The following is a 14,939-nucleotide window of genomic DNA, read 5'->3' as shown; positions in this document are numbered from 1 at the left end:
TTGCTTGAACCTGGGAGGCGGAGGTTGCGATGAGCCAAGATCACACCATTGCACTCCAGCCTGGGCAACAAGAGCGAAACTTTTTCTCAAGAATGAATGAATGAATGAATAAATAAATACAAATAAATAAATAAGTAATGATAGTTGTTGCTGTTACTGTAGAGACGAAGAGTGCTTACTTAATGTGCTGGGCATGGTGGCTCACGCCTGTAATCCCAGCACTTTGGGAGGCTTAGGTGGGTGGATCTCCTGAGCTCAGGAGTTCAAGACCAGCCTGGGCAACATAGTGAAATGCCATCTTTACCAAAAATAAGAAGGAGATGATTACTGAGTAGTAAAGAAAGATGGAATTCAGAGCCTAGGTGATATAGTATTAATCATGATTTAAATGGAGCATTTCATTATGTTGGAAAGGAAAGGTATTAAGAAGGGTTCTCTGAATATTTGACTTGGAAGCTATACTTTGAGGGATGGTTAGTTTTACCAGGTGGATACACATAGGGAACAAAATGATTAAAGGCATGGAGGCCCAGTATTTGGAGACTGGTGACTGTTTAAGTGTGGATGTCTGCCAAAAATATTGGAGCGGGTAGAGGGAATGGTTGAAGGAAGGCCTAAAAATGCAAGTTGAGGCCATGTTGCTTTATATTCCATGTTAAAAAGATGTTGCACTGTCTTATTGGTGCCTTGAAGGTTTTCTTTTTGAAATTTTTTATTGCGGTAAAATATATATAATAAAATTTACCATTTTAACCATTTTTAAGTATACAGTTTAGTGACATTAAATACATTTACATTGTTTTGCAATAATCTCCACTGTCTGCCTTCATTCAGAACTTTTTCATCTTTCCATACTGAAAGTCTGTATCCATTAAACAATAACTCCCCATTCGCCTCTCCCTACAAACCCTGGTAACCACATTCTATTTTCTGTTTCTATGTGCTTGTCTATTGTCCTCATATAAATGGAATCATACATTATTTATCCTTTAGTGCTTATTTCACTTAGCATGTCTTCAAGTCAACCATGTTGTAGCATCTATCAGAATTTCCTTCCTTTTTAAGGTTGAATAATATTCCATCGTATCTGTATGCCATGATTTGTGAATCTGTTTCATCCATAGATGGCCATTTGGGTTATTTCCACCATCTGACTGCTGTGAATAGTGTTATTGTGACCACTGATATACAAATACCTATTTGAGTCCTTTTTTTCTTTTTTTCTTTTTTTTTTTTTTTTTGGTATATACCCAGAATTGGAATTGCTGGATCAAATGGTAAATTCATGTTTAAGTTTTTGAGGGATTGCCCTGCTGTTTTCCACAGTGGCTACATCATTGTTCATCTTTACCAGCAATGCACAAAGGTTCCAGTTTCTCCACATTCACACCAACTCTTTTTGTTTTCTGTTCCCCCCACTAGTAATAGCAATCCTGATGGATATGATGTGGTATTTCATTGTGCTTTTGATTTGCATTTCTGTAATGATTAGTGATATTTAGCATCTTTTCATGTGCTTATTTGCCATTTGAATATCTTTGGAGAAATGTCTGTTCAAATCCTTCGTTTGCTTTTGAATTGGGTTGTTTTCTTATTGGCAAGTTTAAGGGATTATTTATATGTTCTGGGTATTAATCCCTTATCAGATGTATGAATATAGTATTTTCTTCTATTTTATGCATTCTCTTTTTACTCTGTCAATAGTGTCTTTTGATGAACAAAATTTTTACGTTTTGTCCAGTTTTTACTTTTGTTGCCTATGTCTTTTGTGTCATACTCAAGAAATAATTGCCAAATCCAATGTCATGAAGCTTTTCCTTCTGTTTTCTTCTAGGAGTTTTATGATTTTACATTTCCTAGTTATGGTTTTAGCTGTAAGTTTAGGTTTTTCTTTTTTTGTTTTTGAAATTAGGTCTCTCCCTGTTGCCCAGGCTGGAGTGCAGTCATGGCTTACTGTAGCCTCTACCTCCTGCGCTCAAGTGATCCTCCTGCCTCAGCCTTCCAAGTACCTGAGACCTCAAGTGTATATCACCATGCCCAGCTAATTCTTTATTTATTTTAATTTTTTAGAATTTTTTTGAAAGGAAGTTTTGCTCTTGTTGCCCAGGCTGGTTTTAGTGGCAGAATCTCAGCTCACTGCAACCTTTGCCTCCTGGGTTCAAGCAATTCTCCCGCCTCAGCCTCCCAAGTAGTTGGGATTACAGGCATGTGCCACCATGTCCAGCTAATTTTTTGTATTTAGTAGAGACAGGATTTCATCATGTTGAACGGGCTGGTCTTGAACTCCTGACCTCAGGTGATCCACCCGTCTTGGCCTCCCAAAGTGCTGGGATTACAGGCGTGAACCACTGTGCCCAGCCTAATTTTTTATTTTTTGTAGAGGTGAAGTCTCAACTATGTTTCCCAGGCTAATCTCAAACTGGTTGACTTCAGCAATCCTCCTGCCTTGGCCTCCCAGAATATTGGGATTACAGCTGTGAGCCCGTGTACCTGGCCTAGTTTTAATTTCTGACATTTAGGTCTTTGATCCATTTAGAGTTAATTTTTGTATATGATCTAAGGTCAGACTTTAGCTTCTTTCTTTTTCATGTAGATATTCAGTTTTCCTGGAACATTTGTTGAAAAGACTGTCCTTTCCCCATTGAATGCTCTTGGCATCCTTGTCAAAAATCATTTGACCATACATGCCAGGGTTTATTTCTGAGCTCTCTGTTTTTCTGTATTTTTTTTTTTTTTTTTTTTTTTGAGACAGAGTCTTGCTTTGTTGCCACGATCTGGGCTCACTGCAACCTCTGCCTCCCAGGTTCAAACAATTCTTCTGGCTCAGCGTCCCAAGTAGCTGACAGTCAGGCATGTGCCACCACACCCGGCTGATACATATGTATTTTTTTTTAGTGTTGATGGGGTTTTATCATGTTGGCCAGGCTGGTCTTGAACTCCTGACCTCAAGTGTTCGGCCCACCTCTGCCTCCCAAAGCGCTTATAGGCATGAGTCACTATGCCTGGCCTGGGCTTTCTGTAACTGATTCCATTGGTCTGTATGTCTGTCTTTGTTATTATTATTATTTTTTTGAGACAGGGTCTTGTTTGTTGCTAAAGCTGGACTACATTGGTGCAATCTCAGCTCACTGCAACCTCCACTTCTGGGGCTCAAGCCATTTTCACCTCAGCCTCCTGAGTAGCTGGGTGGATCACCTGAGGTCAGAAGTTCGAGACCAGCCTGGCTAATGTGATGAAACCCCATCTCCACTAAAAATATAAAAATTAGCCGGGCATGGTGACAGGTGCCTGTAATCCTAGCTACTTGGGAGGCTGAGGCAGGAGAATGGCTTGAACCCAGAAGGCAGAGGTTGCAGTGACCTGAGATGATGCCATTGTACTCCAGCATCGGCAACAAGAGCCAAACTCTGGGAAAAAAAAAATGCCTGTGTTGTAATAAATAAAAGAGAATGATTGTGGCTCAGTTGTGTTAAAAAATGAAGGAGGGCCGGGCGCGGTGGCTCAAGCCTGTAATCCCAGCACTTTGGGAGGCCGAGACGGGTGGATCACGAGGTCAAGAGATCGAGACCGTTCTGGTCAACATGGTGAAACCCCGTCTCTACTAATACAAAAAATTAGCTGGGCATGGTGGCGCGTGCCTGTAATCCCAGCTACTCAGGAGGCTGAGGCAGGAGAATTGCCTGAACCCAGGAGGCGGAGGTTGCGGTGAGCCGTGATCGCGCCATTGCACTCCAGCCTGGGTAACGAGCGAAACTTCGCCTAAAAAAAAAAAAAAAAAAAAAAAAAAAAAATGAAGGAGGTAATAGGATATGAGATTATGGGTTATTTTCTTCTTTGCATTTTCCTATGTTTTATGAAGCTTTTGTAATTAACATTTTTTATAATCAGGAAATACATTAATTTATAAAAGTCATTGCATATATATAGCAAAGTCTCTCTTTAGCTCCTAGATTTAAATTGGCTTTCAAACTTTTAGCAGGATAGAGGTTTTTTTGAACAATATGCATAGTGTTGGATAAAATCAAGAAGAAAAATCACTGATAAATAGTAGACAAGTAGTTTTCCTGTGACCATTTAACCTGATACTGTATATGCTGATGAAATATGATTCAAGACTTTGTTACATCTAAGACAGTCTGCCTTGGTGCAACAAAATCATCAAGTAAGTATTATGCTTATGGTGCCTTGGCTTTAATGTAGCATTTCTCAATTTATGCAGATAATACAGTGGAACAAACCTGTAAAAATTTAGTAGCATCCCCTCCCCATACAGTACCTCTCATTCTTAAAATTCTGCTTCCCAAAGGCAGAAGTCTCTGTCTCTTTTGTTCACTTCTATATTGTAGGTATCCGGTAGATGGAAGGTGAATATTTGTTGAGTTAATTTATTTCTGTCTTTCCCTGCTAAATATAAGGACATTAAAATGGAATTTTTTTTTTGTTTTTTTGTTGCGAATCATAACATTAATAGGAAAAACAAGAAGAAAGTGAGCTTCGTTCTCTGCCACCTCCTTCCCCTGCCCACCTGGCTGCTTTAAGTGTTGCAGTCATTGACTTAGCAAAAGAACATGGAATAACAGATGATGACCTCAGGGTCCGTCAGGAAATTGTGGAGGAAATGTCAAAGGTTATAACAACATTTTTACCAGGTAGAAATACATTTCATATTTGATTTTGAAAATCACAAAACTCTTCCCTTTACTCCTCTTGAACTAGGGTATGTTTCTTAATGTTTTCCTTCTCCTTTCTCCTTAAAAGTAGATAAATTTTATTGTCTTATGAATGAATTTTGGTGGAAAATATTTCACACAAGGAAATTGAGAATTATGACATAGCACACTTTTGTACTAAGAAAAAATATTTTTAAAATGCCAGATGTAGGCCAGGCGCAGTGGCTAGCGCCTGTAATCCCAGCACATTGGGAGACTGATGTAGATGGATCATGAGGTCACGAGTTCAAGACCAGTGAAATCCCGTCTCTACTAAAAATACAAAAATTAGAGGGGCGTGGTGGTGCGTGTCTGTAATCCCAGCTACTCGGGAGGCTGAGGCAGGAGAATTGCTTGAACTTCGGAGGTAGAGGTTACAGTGAGCCAAGATTGCTCCACTGCACTCCAGTCTAGGTGACAGAGCAAGAGTCTGTCTCAAAAAAAAAAAAAAAAAAAAAAAAAAAAAAAATACCAGATGTAGAATGATTTCTTAGTGGTCAAATATTTTAGTTTTTCAGTATCACTGATTTCTGAATGGACTATTTTGTCAACATTATTTTCAGTATAAACATTTCATACAGTCACTGAACTAAATTTCTATTGCCTGATGATGGGGAAAAATTAATTTACTTTTAACAGGGCCTTTAGAAAAAGCTTATTGTTTGGTACAAGGGAGTGTCAGATTTATTTTAGATATTATATATGGACTATTTGCTTAGCTCATGTCTTTTTTGCATAAGTATAGGGTTAAAGTTAATGTATCTGATATAAGACTTGTTTCTTCCCACCAAAGGGATTTTGGAAAGTTCATAAATTATACTTTCATATAGATCCATTTTGTGATTTATAAGAAAGAATATGAAATTGAAATTTAAAATGGAATTTTTAAAGTATTTGTATCATAATATGACTTTCTACCTAAAATACATTAAATCCTTATTTAAGTTACATGTAAAAATCTTTTATTATGATAAGAAAAGGAATGAAATTTTTATAGTTTTAGTTACTTGAATGACTTTCAGACATGTTATGAACTTGAAAAGTAAAGTTTTATATATGCAACTGAGGATGAAGTTAAACTTTCTAAGAAACCAAATCTGCCTGATCTGGCCCAATCATATTATTTTCAGATTGACCTCTAGTGAGATCCTTTTAAAATTTCCTTATTATGATTTTTGGAATAACATGTTTGATAGTCTGCGAAAGCTGTAAGTAGTGTGTTACTGCTGTTTGTTTTTCTTCTATAAACTCTTGAGAACCACAGTGTTTTGGGTTTTAGGTTTACAGAGTTAATTGACTTGGCTTCACTTCATATTTTATAAAAGCATTGGTGTTGAATGTTTATGATCCTTTCCCCATTCAAAGTGCTCTTATGTAAATATTTAAGAATAAATAAATGTAGTTTGTGACAGTAGTCATAGCTAAGTTAGTACTTCAGTTACTGTTCTATATTGAATGCTAAACATGTTCTCAGCTGTTTCTAAATGAACTATTACTAAAATTTTGTTTAAACACTAAACTTCTATGGGTAGTTTTTCTCTCCCTTCTCTGGTCCTGCACTCCATAACTGGGAACCATTTTTATTATTGTATAGATCAGTTAGAAAGGGTGTCATTCTTGATAATTGTCTTACTAGAAATGGAAGACATAGAACTGAAGTGTGTGAAATTTTTCGGTAGCTGTTCTTTTGCATCTCTTATATTTGCATGCTATTTCATGCTTTGTTTTTCCTTTATTCCAGAATGTTCACTTAGGTTGTATGGCTCATCTCTGACTAAATTTGCTCTGAAAAGTAGTGATGTTAATATAGATATAAAATTTCCTCCCAAGGTAAGTAATTAGAAAAGAGTCTTTCCTGTGTGGTTCTTTACTAGTATTTAGTAATTTTTATGAATTATCTTTGTAGAGAAAGAATAGGGGAATATAAAATTCTGGTTTGTATAGTGTTACCATCATGACTAAACAGTGCTTTTGGAAATTACGATTAGATTTCAGGCATAGGCAGGAAAAAAGAAATAAGGGACAAGGGCAAAAGGAAGCAGAAGAGGAAAGTTGGGAAAAAAAGGGAAAAATGCTTATATTTGAACATGTTGAATAGTTATTACTTCTGGTAAGCAGTATAGAAAGTGGTAAGAGTTTTGAAATCAGATACCTACATTCAGATCTTGGCTGTGATAAGCAAGTTGCTTGAACTTTTCGAGCTTCAGTTTTCCCATTTCCAAAACAGGAATAATAATTTTTATATTAAATGAGATAATATTAATGTATGTCAGGTGTTTTAATATAGTATCTGGTACATATGGGTACTTTTAATAAGTAGTACCTGGAGTCATGAGACCAATATTGATATTGTTCTAATATTGTTATCAGTATTAGAACAATATTGTTTATCACTGCTGACATTCTTTATTGACATATCTTTTAAAATACGTCAATATTTTATGTTTTAAATTGAATAATATGTTCATGTTCAGGGAGGTTTGATTTGGGTGAAAATTTGGTGTTTTTAGTCTGATACATTTACTTTGTAATTAATATATGGTTATTAAATACTTTTGTTATTTGTTTGTTTGTTTTTTTGAGACAGAGCCTCACTCTGGTGCCCAGGCTGGAGTGAAGTGGTTTGATCTCAGCTCACTGCAACATCCACCTCCTGAGTTCACTGTCTCAACCTCCCAAATAGCTGAGATTACAGGCCCGTGCCACCATGCCTGACTAACTTGTATTTTTGGTAGAGACAGGGTTTCGCTATGTTGGTCTGGCTGGTCTCGAACTCCTGACCTCAGCTCATCTGCCTGCCTTGGCCTCCCAAAGTGCTGGGATTACTGGTGTGAGCCACCATGCTGGACTCTCTTAAATCGCAAAAAACATGTTAAACATTTGACAAGCTTGTTGCATAAAATAATGTTTTACTCTAAGCCTTTTGACTAAGCTGCCAGTTGTCTATATCCCTTTAAGTTTTTATCTCAACAATTTATTTTTCACAGTCATCTGGTAAACTCATTTCTTTTTTGTTTTGATGGGAAATTCCAGAACCTTTTCTTGCTTTAAGAAACCATTAATTCTAGGAGTGTTGCTGGAATAACAGTGCTACATCATTTACTAGATTCTACTTCTGTGAACGAGATTTGTTCACATAAAAGTAAAACATGACTGGACAAGGTGGCTCACGCCTATAATTCCTGTGCTTTGGGAGGCAAAGATGGGGGAATGCTTGCTGTGAGAAGTTCAAGACCAGCCTGGGCAGTATAGTGAGATCCTATCTCTATCAAAAAGAAAAAAAAGGTATTAGCTGGCTGAGGCTGGGTGTCATGGCACACACCTGTAGTCCTAACTACTTAGGATGCTGAGGCAGGAGGATTCCTTGAGCCCAGAAGTTTACGCTGTAGTGAGCTATGGTCATGCCACTACACTGCGGCCTGGGCAATCCAGAGGAACCTCATCCCCTCACAAAAAAACCAAACCACTATTCTGTTTTCATTATTTAAAACACAGAGCATGATTATTTTAAAATGTTATTATTTTATTTTATTTTTGAGACAGAGTCTTGCTCTGTCACCCAGGCTGGAGTGCAGTGGCCTGATCTTGGCTCACTGCAACCTCCGTCTCCTGGGTTCAAGTGATTGTCCTGTCTCAGCCTCCTGAGTAGCTAGGATTATAGGTGCGTGCCACCAGGCCCGGCTAATTTTTGTATTTTTGGTAGAGATGGGTTTTCACCATGTTGATCAGGATGGTCTCTTATCTCTTGACCTCATGATCTGCCCACCTCAGCCTCCCAAAGTGCTGGGATTACAGGCGTGAGCCCCGCGCCCGGCCTTAAATGTTATTCTTTAACGAAATTGAGTTTTGCCTAATCTTCTGCTGTCTGAACTTTGAAATTAGTATATTGATTTAATTTGAAACTGTTTTAGATGAATCATCCAGATCTTCTGATAAAAGTACTTGGGATCTTAAAGAAAAATGGTGAGTTCTTTTTCCCTTTTTTTTTTTTTTTTTTCTAATTTGCCTTTCTAAAGCTGCATTTAGAAATGTATGTTGTTTATATATGGCTATCCAAGTTAAAACTAAACTCCTGGCATAGTTGAGTCATTGTATTACGAAAGTGCTTTATCTGTCTGGATTGCCTTTGTAAACACATCAATTCATATAGGTAAAAATTTTTTAAAAATTACAAGATTCTTGAACCAGGTTCCAGGTCATATACTACAATCTACTAAATTTTCCTGGGTTTTACTTAACTGTTTTTCTTGTTATAAAGTAAATGCTTAAGATTGAGCTTGGGATCTGAAGCCAGACTTCCTGGACTCAGATTTTAATTCTGCCACTTACTGGTTGTGTGTCCTTTGACAAATTATTTGTATTAATACTTTAGCTTTCTGATCTGTAAAATGGCGATATTATATCATATCTTTTTGATGAGAAAGTTGTTGTAAGGATGAGATAGACTGAACTATAGTTTAGAAAACTGCCTGGTATACACTAACTTCTTACTATATTTTTGCTGTTGTGATTGTTATTATTACCTTAAATTATATGAATCAAGAGTATCTGGCAAAAATATTTGCAATTTGGCTTAGAAGAGAGAGGTTTTTTTGTTTGTTTTTTTTTAAAGCCGTACTCTCTCATTGGCTTTAATGTGAATTCTAAATTTCTTTTCTCTTTCTGTCCACACAATCAGCTCTTATTATATCAGTTTCCTGTTGGCCATTGCCTTGGGAAAGTAGTTTTCTAGGAATGAGTTTGGTACATTTTATCATATAAAGGTATTTTAATACAGTTTTCTTTAATAAAGACTTGTTTCTAATTGCTCAAAAGCTTTAAAGTTTACTACAGATAAGAGGTAGATAGGGCCGGGCGTGGTGGCTTACGCCTGTAATCCCAGCACTTTGGGAGGCTGAGGCGGGTGGATCACAAGGTCAAGAGATCGAGACCATCCTGGTCAACATGGTGAAACCCCGTCTCTACTAGAAATACAAAAAATTAGCTGGGCACGGTGGCGCGTGCCTGTAATCCCAGCTACTCAGGAGGCTGAGGCAGGAGAATTGCCTGAACCCAGGAGGCGGAGGTTGCGGTGAGCCGAGATCGCGCCATTGCACTCCAGCCTGGGCAACAAGAGCGAAACTCTGTCTCAAAAAAAAAAAAAAAAAGAGGTAGACATAGCTTTTACCTCTTCAGACTTCCTAAGTAGTATCATCCTAGCACAAATATTTAATATATGCCTCTTCCACCCAGGATACATAAGTAGATCATCTTAAGTATACAATGTAGGATTATTAAACTCAGTCTGATTGTAAAAATTGATTATTTCTTCCTTTATGTTTTTATTGTGCCTTTTACAGGTCATCTACAGGATTTATTTGTTTATATATTTGTGTTCCAAACCCCTTATTGACCTTTTTGCATCTTACTCATTGTCATATTGACTCTGCATAATGAAATTTCTGACCTATAGGTCTTCGACATGTGTTTTTTGACTGATCGTTACAACAAGTACTACTGAGACATTTTCTTTGAATTATAAGTGATGTTAATCTATCTGTTTTTATTTAGATTAGACATTAATGGCATGGGGCTTACCCTTGGAGGTATAGAGAAAAATTTCAGGGTAGAAATGTGCTTCATCCAGTGAGTCCTTCCTTAGCAGCTTTGATTAGGCAAACTCTTCATGTACTAATGGAAATTGTGGCCAGCAGAGTTAGGTTGTATTTACATCAATAATTTAAAAGAACTAAACTATCAAAACATGATAGGTCCTCCTTTCACAGCTCCTGTGGAACTAGCTCTCAAGAGTAACGGCTTTAACAACTTTGACTAGATTATCTACTTGGAAATATTAAAACTTTTAGGGATGTTAAGACCTTTCTTCTTAAGGTGATTATAATTTTTGGACAGTATTTGGGACTGTACCTGTGGTTTGTGGTATACAGCAAACGACAGCAAGAGAGGTAAGATTATTTTGGGTTGGTGCTCATAATAAGAAGAGTGGATTTTCCCATGGAAGCAATGAGCATGATTTTCAGAAGGAAACTGTTACTTAATGTTTACCATAAATATTTTAGAGATGTTGACATTAGCTTACTTTTTTTCTCCTTATTAGTATTATATGTAGATGTGGAATCTGATTTTCACGCTAAAGTTCCTGTTGTGGTGTGCAGAGATCGAAAAAGGTTGGTAACAATGAAGAGAAAAATATTTAACAAAACAAACCCCAACAACCAACTTTGTAGTGAATGATCTCTAAGAGAGAAAGTTTTTGTTTTAGATTTCTCCTTGGATGAGTATGACTAAGCTAGTTTCTGTTCACTAAAAATAGCAAGTTTACCAAATGCATATAAACAAGAAATATATGGAACACCAGCTGAAAATAACATACTCTAGGCAGAACTTTAATTTTTTTTTTTCTAAGTCATTCACCTACCCAAGAGTATTACATTTAGTTATAGGCAGGTACTACTTTGCTCTAGGGATACAGACATAAAAAAGAAATAGCCTCTCTTGAGTCACTTAAACTCAGGAATTCAAGACCAGCTTGGGCAACATAGCGAGACCTTGTCTTTACAAAAAATAACGAGGCATGGTGGGTGTGTGTGCCTATGGTTCCAGGTACTCAGGAGGCTGTGGTGGGAGAATGGCCTGAGCCTGGGAGGTTGAGGCTGCAGTGAGCTGTGATTGTGCCACTGCACTCCAGCCTGGGTCACAGGACAAGACTCTGTCTCAAAAAAAAAAAAAAAAAAAAAAAAAAAAAAGCCTCTCTTCTCAAGGATCTCACAATCTATTTGAATTTAGTTTTTAGTTCACTTAAATTGAATGAGTTGATTTAAATTGAATAAACTCGAGATCAATCTTAAATTGAAGACTGATCTTGCCTTTCTAGTTAGATGTCTATAAGACTAAGAGAGCAAAGTGCCTGTGAAAGAGAAAACTAAGTCCTATTTGAAAATAGTATGGGAGACATGGAAACAATAGAGAAATGATATTCTTTTATTGATTATTAACTTGTATTTCTTATTTATTAAGATGAAGGTATTATTCAAAGCTAGATGAGTCTATGGTGGTATAGTTCAGATTTCTTATTTTCTAAACTAGAAAATTGAGACCTGGAGTGGTTAATCAGTTTGTCCAGAGTTACATCATTTAGAGGAAAACTATAGTTGGAATAGAGACAAAATTACATTTAGTGGTGTTTCTTTTGTTTTTTTGCCACATTGCATTAAATTGCCTCTGTGACAACCTCAGATTTATTCTTTAAGGTAGATGCTATTTGCACTTACTCAGAAGCATTACTTGTGGGTTAATCTGCAAATCCTGTCTGATCTTTACTCTGAAAATAACATATTAGTACAATCGTAAAAGTTTGGATAAGAAAAACTAGAGTCAAGAAGTATAGCCAGTCAGTTCAATATTCCTTTTTTGTTCTTATGTACAAAGCAAGAGGAATGAACCAGGAAATTACTTTGTACCATTTGACATTGAAGAGATCAGTGTCCTGTCTCTTATGTATATCAATTTTGGTAATTCATAACGCTGCTTTTGAAATTAATTTCTTATGACCTTAAATACTAAGTGAGGTTGAAATTTATTTCTGAAGTACAGATGAACGTTAAAAACTTCTTTCTTTAATTCGTATGGAACTCTAGTAATGGAATAACATGTAGTTTTTAGTTAGCTCTAAATTTTTACAAACATTTTATTAGGACTTTTAAGGTACTATATTAAAATATGGTAACTAGAAGGAGTAGCCACAGGATTTGAAGTATTCTGTTTTTAAAGGTATTAATACAATGAAATTTGTTTCTTTCTTATTCACAGTGGTTTACTTTGTAGAGTGAGTGCAGGAAATGACATGGCATGTCTCACTACTGATTTACTTACTGCTCTTGGCACAATGGAACCTGTCTTTATTCCATTGGTGTTAGCCTTTCGCTACTGGGCTAAGGTAAGTGGAAGAAAGGAAAAGTACTTATTTATTTATATTTTTAGAAGGCAAAGTATTTAATCTTCAAAATTAGGCGTTTCCTTATACTGACATGTAACACTAATCATAACGTGGGACAAAATAGTTTTCTGTGCTAGACAGAAAGTGGTGTGGCAGGTTCTAATTTATGGACATAAAAATAAAGTTTTATAGGCATACACTTATTGATATATTTTAGAATTTTTAATTGTCATGCTTTATTCTCCTTTTACATACTATAGAAATGTTCTGTTTCATATCAGCATATGAGGGTCAAGTTTTCACTCATAAGTGAAACTTGTTATAAATTTTCATTCTTATTATAAATGAAACTTACAATAAGTGAAACTTTCACTCTTACTAAAACTCGTAAGTTTTTAAGATATGGTATATACGTTAAGGTTCTTTTGTTGACATATTTTTTCCCCCAGTGTCTAAGAATGCTATTCTCAGCCGGGCGCGGTGGCTCACGCCTGTAATCTCAGCACTTTGGGAGGCCGAGGTGGGTGGATTGCTTGAGGTCAGGAGTTCGAGACCAGCCTGGCCAACATGGTGAAACCCCGTCTCTTAAAAAAAGAAAAAAAAAAAGAATGCTATTCTCTTTCCTGTAAATCATTGATAACATGCACCAGTTTCTGATTGGGCAACTACTGAAGATTATTCGAGGTTTCCTAAATTAGAATTAATTTATACCTCTAAAGGCTGTGGTTGCCCTGTGTTTACTTCTTTGGTGTGGTGATAGGGGAGTGGTTAATTAGCAGTATCAGTCCAAATGACCATAAAGAGATTTTAGCTTTTTGTTTGTGTGTTCCTGCCCTATCAGTAGAATATTCATCACTTGTTAGACTGGTGATGAATAAATTCTCAGTTGTATACAAAGAAAACTGATGAAGTGGATGGTGTTAGCGTGATAACTTCATAGCAAAAATAGAGAAGTCTCTTTGGAATTTTTTGTTGGGACTCTGTTTAAAGAATTGCCCCCATGCTTGGGGCAACACCAGCTGGCTGAGTACGGAAGTCAGAAAGCCTATATACTCAAGGCCTTTGTATTTGCTCTTTCCCTCATCTAGAATGTTCTTACCTTAGGTATCTAGAATGCTTCACTCTTTTACTTTTATCAAGTTTATGATCACATTGATTACCACCTGTCATACGTAAATTTGTTTGCATTCTATTCTGTGAAATTGTAAAACTCTTTAAGGGCAGGGATTTTAATGTTTTATTTATTCACTGCTGATCCCTACTTCCACTTATTTTACTGTGCCATCACATAGTAGGTACTCAGTAAATATTTGATAAATAAATGACCCAGTTTCTTCAGAAAGGAGTTCGTTTTGTTTTGTAAATAAAGATGGGAGTCTCATGATGTTGCCTATGCTAGTTTTGAGCTTCTAGGCTCAAGCAGTCCTCCCACCTCATTCTCCCAGAGTGTGAGGCACTGTGCCTGGCCAGAAAGGAGATTTTTAACCCATGGAAGTGAGCAGAGGCAGTAAAATAGGTTCAGGGAGGGTGACTACTTCCTCTCATTAATCTTACACTGTATGCTTAGCATACTATAGGAAATCAGTGCTATGAAATGGAGTAAACCAATTCCAGCTCTAGTTTTTTTTGCTAAGTGTTTTTGCTTTTGAGATGGGGTCTCTGATATCCAGGCTGGAGTGCAGTGATGCAATCATGGCTTACAGTAGCCTCACCCTCCCAGGTTCAAGTGGTCCTCTCACTACAGCCTTCCTAAGTAGCTGGGACCACAAGCATGTGCCACCTTGCCTGGCTAATTTTAAAATTTTTTTTGTAGAGGCGGGGTCTCATTTTGTTGCCCAGGCTGGTCTTCAACTCCAGGGCTCAAATGATCCTCCCACCTTGGCCTCCCAAAGCGCTGGGATTACAGGTGTGAGCCACAGCACCCGGCTTTGCTAAGTCTTCGAGCAAGGTACTTGATCTATCTGAGTTTCAATTTTTTTCACCTGGAGAGCATATTTTGGTAATATTATTAGATAATTCACGAGAATACACTTCAAGCTCTAAAATACTACAGAAATATAAAGGATAATGGAATACACAGCTGCTTCTTTGTTGTGCTTTTAAATTAAGCTTTAATTTTTTGGGGGGTCATAAAGTCATGTCAGTTTTCTCCCAGACATTCTATTCAGTAAAATAAATAGTCTGTGTTAGAAGATTATAAATGATACTCAAATACATTATTTTTATTTTGGAAAAAAATGTGGCCTATAAATATTGTTTCCTAAAGTGACTCTTGGAAAAGGTTGCTCATGGTG

General features: G+C 36.8%; 1 protein-coding gene across 7 annotated transcripts in view; it reads left to right on the top strand.

The window, feature by feature from the left end:
- The window catches only part of TUT4 (terminal uridylyl transferase 4), a 135,648-nt gene that overhangs the window by 54,014 nt on the left and 66,695 nt on the right, over window positions 1-14,939 (top strand). For all 7 annotated transcript variants that reach the window (XM_064372359.1, XM_064372358.1, XM_064372361.1 and 4 more), the window contains exons 5-9: window positions 4,472-4,649; window positions 6,451-6,539; window positions 8,621-8,672; window positions 10,807-10,876; window positions 12,519-12,645. In XM_064372359.1, coding sequence (XP_064228429.1) covers window positions 4,472-4,649; window positions 6,451-6,539; window positions 8,621-8,672; window positions 10,807-10,876; window positions 12,519-12,645 — 516 coding nt within the window. The remainder of the gene's footprint in view (window positions 1-4,471; window positions 4,650-6,450; window positions 6,540-8,620; window positions 8,673-10,806; window positions 10,877-12,518; window positions 12,646-14,939) is intronic.

Source organism: Aotus nancymaae, unplaced genomic scaffold (genome assembly GCF_030222135.1).
Source record: "Aotus nancymaae isolate 86718 unplaced genomic scaffold, 86718_ANA_hifiasm-v0.15.2.pri h1tg000007l, whole genome shotgun sequence".
Taxonomy (NCBI): Eukaryota; Metazoa; Chordata; class Mammalia; order Primates; family Aotidae; genus Aotus; species Aotus nancymaae.
The sequence above is the reverse complement of the archived record's forward strand: the minus strand, read 5'-3'. Positions and strand labels throughout refer to the sequence as shown.